This window comes from Meleagris gallopavo, chromosome 5, assembly GCF_905368555.1.
Source record: "Meleagris gallopavo chromosome 5, MGAL_WU_HG_1.1, whole genome shotgun sequence".
Taxonomy (NCBI): domain Eukaryota; kingdom Metazoa; phylum Chordata; class Aves; order Galliformes; family Phasianidae; genus Meleagris; species Meleagris gallopavo.
Genome location: NC_139408.1, coordinates 35,948,108 through 35,956,519, shown reverse-complemented (window position 1 = coordinate 35,956,519; position 8,412 = coordinate 35,948,108). Strand labels below are relative to the sequence as shown.

The 8,412-nt window shown below is 42.8% G+C and overlaps 1 protein-coding gene across 10 annotated transcripts in view; it reads left to right on the top strand.

The window, feature by feature from the left end:
- Positions 1-3,355: 3,355 nt before the first annotated feature.
- The window catches only part of RALGAPA1 (Ral GTPase activating protein catalytic subunit alpha 1), a 113,669-nt gene continuing 108,612 nt past the window's right edge, over positions 3,356-8,412 (top strand). For 4 of the 10 annotated variants that reach the window (XM_085225218.1, XM_085225209.1, XM_085225217.1 and 1 more), the window contains exon 1: positions 3,356-3,737. In XM_085225218.1, coding sequence (XP_085081344.1) covers positions 3,632-3,737 — 106 coding nt within the window. In that variant the 5' untranslated portion in view covers positions 3,356-3,631. The remainder of the gene's footprint in view (positions 3,738-8,412) is intronic. The other 6 variants (XM_085225210.1, XM_085225212.1, XM_085225215.1 and 3 more) reach the window with 4 other exon arrangements.

Below are 8,412 nucleotides of genomic sequence, written 5' to 3'. Positions count from 1 at the left end.
TTGTGAACTCTGGCAAACTAAATCAGGTTGTTTGAAAGAAAATTTTATTCATTTTTGGAAGGAAATGATACACTGGATGCTCTAGCAAATTAAGTCTGATTCTTCACACTCCATTTCAAAAGCCAGTATTAGGGAAGGGGGGAGTCTCACAAACATGGAAAAGACTGTTTTCCTTACACGACAAGGTCAGCAGTAAGTTGAAGTAGCAACCTTCACAGTGTGCAAGCTGTGTTGGAAGGCTATTGGAACATGTTCCTTCCTCCACTAACCTATTATCTGGGAGAGATTCTGGTATATGCTGCAAGTGATCTGAAGTAATCTTAAAAATACTAATGCAAGGAGATATGACTTGTATCTAAAAGACTTTGCTTACTCCAGCAGGTAAGATATGGGTAGTGAGCAGGGGCAAATTATTTTCTTTGATAAAATGGAAACAATGCTAAACTGGTTTCTTGTAGAGCTTGGAAGGCATGCAGAGTTTCTGCAGGGTTTTTCTCTTTAAATTCTTTTGTGGGTAGGTCAATATTGCAAAACCATTTCATAAGTTGGGAAAGAAAAAGAGGACATCTTAGTGTTAAGAGAGTGTTTTGAACATTTTCAGTTTTTTTTTTTAAGCTGTTGTAACTGCCACTGTATCAGTACATTAATATTTCAAAACCTCTTTCATATCAGATATGGATGCCAGTGTTTACCTAAGAATTCAAACGTGAGTTGGAGGTGACTTATTGCAGTGAAAGACTGAGGTTTTGCATCTACTGGGTGGGAACTGGTAATGGTTTATCTGTTAATATTAACTTTCAGGTATGTAAAAGTTTGTGACCATGATAGCTCACATATCTGTTGTTTAAGCATGGCTAGCATAGTCTTTTATTAAGCTTTGTTTTAGTAATCTACTAGGATTTTTATTTTTTTTCTTGGAGTGTCTCTCTACTTCTATTGAAGGCATTGTATAATTTAGATCAAATTGTACCCCAAAGTAGAAGCATTAAACCTGCCCAGTTTCTATTTGTTTTGTGAAACAGTATCTGGAACAAAGAGCCCCTGTTAATATCCTATGGAGGACTTTGTGGAACTTGATTTTTACCTTTCCGAGAGTCAGTGGTGAGCTCTCCAAACTTCACACGTGTAGTTGAGTCTTATCTGCAGTCAGAACTTTTGTCCATCTCAAATAGGTAGGGAAGGGCTAAGTAAAGGAAGATTCATGGCTGTGGAAGGAGGTGAGGAAGGCATTCAGTGTCTAGTGTGCAAATTCATAGGAGATCTGTCAATTCTGTAGCTCATGGGAAAACTATTCCAGCTTGGGATCTTTAGTGAGTGGGAATACCACGGTGTTTTGGCTTTGTAACAGATGCCCATACAGAAATGTTGATACTGAGACCCTTCTTAACAACTAAGGTGATAAAGCAAGAATTGCTCACTCAAAAGATAAGTTCACAAAGCAGTCTTTCCCTCAATTACAGAAGAATATAGTGATAAGATTTTATCTGCAAGATAATGTGGGAATGGGAAGCTGTGGGTTTGTTGTTTGGTGGTTTTGTTTTTTTTTTTTTTTTTTCATGGATCAACAAGACATGGCTGGAATAGCTAATGCTACCATTATTCTCATACTAGAAGTGTTTTACAGCATCCTGATATTTGCTTAGATCAACATAGCCAGCACCTCCAGAATTGTTCAGAATTGGTTAGAAGTACAGAAGCCAAACTTGAATTATTTAGATTTGGAAGTCTTTTTTCTCAAAGTAAATAGTTGCCAGTCAAGTTAACTAAAAATTGTTAACTACTTGGGATGTAGTGCTTGTGCTTCAGTATTTCTGTTTGGAATGTAGTACAATCTAACCCCTCCCCATAACTAATCCTGGTATTTTCTAACTTTGTCCTCTGCAGGTAATGAAAGTCACTGAAGTCACATGCTTCAAAGTCAAGCTTTTGCAAGATCATGGCCTTCACTTGCATTGAACATGCTCTTCCTGCCCAGTGTGTTTTCAGTGAGGAGGTTCTCTGTAGAAGCCATTATTAACTTGGTTAAAACCACTCCCTCCTTTCATTTACTACTTTGGTGACATCTTATTCTGTTCATTATTTTTAAGCTCTATCTTGAACTAAAGTCCAAAAAAAATTACCAGAAAAGTAAGTAAATTCTATAAAGCAAAGGTGTTACTGAAGGTTGTCAAGATACAACCTTATGTTCAGAATTGGTAACGTGCAGAGAACAAAGCACTTAATTTATAGTAGAGTTATCAAGTCTTCCAGAGGTAAATTCACTGCTATGGTAAAATAAATTGTTGTAATTGTAGCTGTTAGATAACATCACTAATCCTCAGATCTCATTTAGCAGGATGATGGAACCATGAAATGATTTGTGGCACACCGCATTGGCAGATGACACCCTAACGTTGACTGAAACCCACTGCTCATGATAGTCACTGATGGGTCAGTCATGCATTTAAATGGTTATTTTATTTCAGTAGCACATACATTGTTCAAACTGTTGCCAACTGTAATGACTTTATAATGTCTCAAATAGTTAAGTATTCCTTATATTATGAAGAAAAAAAAAGAGCAGAGGGCCACTAGAAACCATGTGTTAAATAAAACAACAGAACAAAGTTCTATTGAAAAATCCAATAATTCGTTGTTTTCTATATTTGATGACTGTAAACCAGCATCGGGATTTTAGGAAAACCTTCAGTCTTTTCTAGCGTTATGAGTTCAGCCCTTAGCAGCAGCGCTCACGTGGCACACAGCACATAGCGCTGGCTGCTTGCTGGCCGCACTGTGACCTGACAAGCACGGCCTGTGGAGTCCGTGTCTCGCTTTGCTCCAGGACCAGCGCGGGTCCACGTGTCCCAAGGAGCGCAGTGCCACAGCGCGCAGCATCACGCCGGATGCTGTTGGCTCGCCGTGGGTGTCCTCGTGCTGCCAGGAAAGCGGGCAGTGCTGAGCGGCTGCGGGCAGGGCCGGGCGAGGCATTGCAGCACTCCGAGCACGGGTGTGGAAATAACCGTGAGGCGCTCGCTGATCGTCGACTGTTGCTCAACTGGAGCTCGGTTAAAAGCTTTGGAGCCACGGCCTCACCAACGTGGTCCTGGCCTGGATTTTATTTCTGCGTCCTCTGCGGGATTCCTTTCGTACACCATTTCAGTTTCTTGGTATAATACAGTCGGCAGCACCCGAATCATCAGATAACTTTATACTGCGGTTTTAAACGGCGGAAGAGCACCGCCCCGCTCCAGTTACTGCCGCTGGCTTCCCGCTCCCCGCCTGGCGCCCCCTACCAGAAGCCCACGTTTTCCACACAGCCGCGGCCTCCGCCCGCCGCGCCCCGGAGGTGCGCCGGGCAGCGCCGCCGTGACGTCACGGCGCGGTTGCCATAGTGACGCCTGGGGTCGCACCTGACGGCTGTCGTGAAGCAGCGGGAGGAGAACGAGGGAAGGAGGAAGGGGGGAGTCCGGGCCCGGGCCACCCCCGGGCCTGCGGGGAGTCGGCGCTGCGCCCCCCCCGCCCCGCCGCGCTCCGCCCCCAGCAGGAGAAGGAGGCGGCGCCGCCGCCGGCTATGTAGGGCCCCGGTGCGGGCGGATCCGGAGGCCGCTCCCCGCCTCTGGAGCGCGGCGCCGGGGCCGGGCCCGGCGGGATGTTCTCCAAGAAGCCGCACGGGGATGTGCGGAAATCCACGCAGAAGGTGCTGGACACCCGCAAGGACCCTCTCACCCGCCTCAAGCATCTGCGTGTCCTCATCGGTGAGGCGGCCGGCGGGGAGAGGGAGCGGGCGGGGCAGCGCGGGGCTCCGGCCCCCGGTGTCGGCGGAGGAAGAACCGAGGCGCGGCGGGGAGGCGGCGTGGGCCCGCGCTCCGCCGGGAGACCCGGGCCGGCCTCGGCTCGCTGGGGCGTGCCGCCGGGGCTCTGGGCGCCGCGCTGCACCGCGGACCCGCAGCTCCTCCGCGTCTGAGGGAGGGACTCGCGTGGCAGCTGCGGAGGGGGAGAAACTGCTGGGCTTCTTAAGCGTGATGCTCTGCAGTGCCGCATTAACTTGTGGTCGGTGTGTTTGTGTGGAAGTGGCAGCCAGGAGCGTCTGTGAGTTCCTGAGCCATTTTCCTTGTTGCTCATCTTCGTGTGTGTTCCCGAGGTGAGAGCTGCAGTGGTAAGTGCTGCCCAGCGTGCGTGTAGACAGGCGTTCATATAGCATTTAGACGTTTTTGGTTTGCAGAGTGATCATATAAGCACCAGGGTGCTGTTCGGGCAGCTGGTTCACCTGACTGGTGCATTCTGCAATGTGGTTATGTGCAATGGTTGCCTAATGGAAGAACCGGAGTTCCTTTCTGAAACATTTGCCAGATGACTGTGTAGAAATCTGAGTCCTTGATAACAGAATTTTGCTCTCCAATGTGTTTTGGGTCTTCAGCAAGTGTGTGGATTGTTTCTGATAGGTTATGAGCGGAACTCGAGCAAGGGCAGCACATTCCATATTTAGAGCTGACTACTGAATAGATTGGGGTTTTGCCTACAGTCGGGGTATTTTAAGTAGCTTGTGCTCAGCCTCCAAAAGTGGGTTCTCTCTTTTCAAAGGAAAACAATTCTTCCACCCTTTTTCTTTAGTTACATCATTTGAAGGAATGTTTGTTCCTGTATGGTGGCAACTGCTGCTGCATGATTTATTTTCTGCAACATAATTATTCTGTGTTTTGAAGCAGGGAGTAACTTTGTAGCTTGCTATTCCTTACCCTTCTATAGTCGGAAGTAGCCTCTTCTCTCCTGAGTCTCAGAACTTTTCCACAAACTGGTGCTCAGCCAATTGTGGCTTACTTTATGTTGACTTATATTTATTTTTATCTGCTTAATCAGTCAAATTTAAGAGGGAAGATTATTACAAAGAAACTAAGTACAATTCTGAATTAGTTTTCTTGGCTGCTTCTGGTTAACACAAGGAAGGCAGTACACCTGTTAAAGTACATTGAACACTTCTAGTTTGCTTTCTTCTTAAGAACACTGTATTTGGCTGATATTTTCTGATCTGTTCTGGATCTCCTATTTCTGTCTCTCATCTTCTATTTACAAGATTTTTCATTCAGCTTTGTTAATACTTACATTTATTTGGTAAGAGTCGAGCCGTGAGCTCTGTGTCAAGCAAATGTTCTTATCTAATCTAAAGCTTCTGCTTACTGACTGTAGGAGACAAAATCTGCTGGGGCATGTTTTGGTGTGGTGGCCATTCCCCTTTTTCCACTGCACATGCGTATATCTCAGTTGAAGCATAGCACCCACATATCCTTTCTCTAAGTTTGGGAGCATACTGTGTATGTGTATGGCTGTGTGTGTAAGGAAAGGTGTGACCCTGCTCTCCAGCTTCTCTTGTATTCACCTACAGGATTCTGTTGTTAAAGAGAGAGAGCTAGATCCACAAGGTTTGAAACCAAGAGCAAGGAGGCACTTCTCTTCTTATTAATACATTAGTGTGAAAGAAATACAGTGCAGATTATTTCAAGTCCAACTACTGCTCTGATCACATCTTTGTCTTATTCCTTACATCTCTTCTCTCCCTTAACTGGCTTCAAAGCACGTGCCATTTCTTTTCCTGTTGTTTCTGTGACTACTCTGCTGAACCACATTAAAAACAAGTGATGTGCCCACATGGGACAGACTACTGCCTGAGGTGGCTTTGCATGCAGATACCGTTCTGCGGCTTGAGCAGTGTAATGCTACCTTTTCCTGTTTGTCTTTTTTCTTTTCTTTTTCCTACTGACCATTCCTCCCTATGTAATAATCAGGGTGTTTCCACACACTTCGGCAGAGCCAGGCTAGCTGTTGCCAGCAGAGTATCTCAGAGAGATGGAGGTGGAGTCTGGTCTGCATCTTTATTCATGAAAATGGTTTGTCTTGGTTATTGCTCTTAAGCCCTGCATGCTGGAGGCTAAAAGACCATTAAGAAGAGAATTCTGTGCTGTTTCACATCCAGCAGAGGGAAAGAAGTGTTTCTTATTTATAAGCTTAAAATCTTTTCAGTAGGCCTGCAAGGTCAATTGGACCAGAGTTAATGTCATTGCTGTATTCTTCCAGTGTTTGGTTCAGTGGCAATAAACTGAAACATGGCCATTGGATTCATGATGAAGACCTGCTGGGGGGAAAGGGAGTGTTGCTTCATCTTTTTATTTAAAGCACCCATTCTCCAGTTACCTTATCAAGTAATGAAATAGGCATGAAAGGAGACAAGTGCTCACAGATTATTAATAGGATATGGATGCTTTGTCTTTGGAGGCACTCAAGGCCAGGCTGGATGGGGCACTGGGCAGGCTGATTTGGTTGTTGGCAACCCTGCCCATGGCAGGGGGTTGGAACTAGATTACCTTTAAGGTCCCTTCCAACTTAATTCATTCTATGAGTCTATTAGCCAAAGAGGAGAAGTTAAAAACAAATTAAAAACCTCATTATGGTGAAATATTGACAGTTGGATCCTGCAAAGCAATGGTGCAAGTCAGGCATCATCTTAAAATAATTAAGCTGGTATAATGTGGTTGTTAGCTAAAACCAGAAGAGGCAGAACAGTTTCAGAGTGGATAGCACAAAAGCAAGTGACTTTTATTTTTAAAAAATAAAAAATAGTGCACATTAGATGGAATTATTTAAATAGTTTTACAAGGTAACTTAGAATGCAGTGAGTTATATCATTTCTAGAAAAAAATACTTAGTCATTATTGACAATTCAGTTTAAATTTAGTAAAAAATGCAAATTAGCCTGTGGAAAAAAATGTAGAAAATGTTCTTATAAAACCGTAGTGTGCAATTATCTGAAAATACGAACTTTATTTACTGCTGTAGTCTGTACAGAGAATTTAGAAATGAAAATGACACAGATAAGGATAAAGGATAGGGAAAGAAATTTTTGGTATCCCTTTTTGGAGGAGTGGGAAACACATGTAAACATACATGAAAAAGATAAGGAAGTGAAGCTTAATAAGAGCCACCAAATCTGAAGTTCCAGTGGGAGATTTTTGGTGTGGATATCCTTGAGTGTTGGACTGTCAAACAGATGTAGATATACTTGGGGCAGATGTATTCTTCCTATTTATTTATTTTTCCTAAAACCTCTTCTTTAGAATCTGCTCTCTGCCACTTAAGTCTAGCATCACATCTCTGAATGGTTCTCTGCCATGACTCAGTATGGTTCCGCTGCTGGAATTCAGACTTTTTCAGAGAATTTTAGGTGACTATTGAATAATCTACTGTTTATTTCTTAAAATGAGTGTAACAAATGACCAACTTTTGCATTTCACAAGCATTAGGTCCTTCAGGAGACTCCAAGTAGCAATAAATATTGTTATTGCCAAGAAATCCTGTGAAATATTGGAAAAAGCTTGAAGCCATATCCCAAGACACACCAGTCCATGAGTGAGAGTAATCTGCTTTTCTATTTTTTGCAGCTGCAATTTATTTCTTGAAACAGCTGGAACTATCTCATTTAAGAGACCTGTTTCTTTTAAAGTGAATTAGTTTCCTCCTATAGTGAACTGTTTGTGCTTTTTTTTTTTTTTTTCCCAACCCACTCCAATTCTTTGAAGTACCTTGAAACTATTCAGTCTTCTAATGCCATCTCTGTCAGCATCTGATTTTTATGTGTTTTTTTTTAAGTGAACTATTCTTCTGTCTCCTTTCTATACGCTGGAAAGGCTGTAGCAGTTGTACTTACTGTGATTTATTTTGGCGGTAAGTGCATATCAATCTTGAGCAGGAATGCAGGCAGGGATTCTCCTCCAATTTGTGGATGTGGCTCAGAGGTGTCAGAAGTGGGGTTCTGCTGTTGAGGACAGCTGCCAGCTGCAGCTGGTGCAGATGCGATCATTGGGATATGGCTAGCAGATGGCAGTGAAGGCACATAGCACATCTTAAGGAGTTCAGTGTTGCCTTTAGAATGAAGCTTGTAATTTTACAGAAAAAAAATATATTTATATCAATCCCCAGTGTTTTAGTGGCTAACTGCATTTTTTAGGATTATTAAGGGGAGATACTATAGAAATAATATTGCCTTGTTCTTACAATTAGTGTTGTACTGTTTAAGAATAACTCAGCATCAAACCTTTACCTCAGGATGAAGGAAAAAAAATACTTTGTTTTTCATAAATAATTTTATTTGCATCTGATATCTTAAAAATGCATTACTTATATTTCTGGATCCATAGAAACAATGTTTGTAATGCATAATGCTAAGAGAGGAGAGTGTTTGAAGTGTGGATTTGTTTTAATTATTTTCTTTTGTTCTCAGTGATCAGATAGTGCTTGACATCATGTGTAAGTGAGCTTTAAAAGGGAGAAGTCAAGCAATACAGTGCAGGAGGAGATACTCTGTGTTCAACATCCATTTTGATATATTGCTTAATATTAAACAATATGCTTAAAGATTGCATTTATCTAAAGGGATTTTAA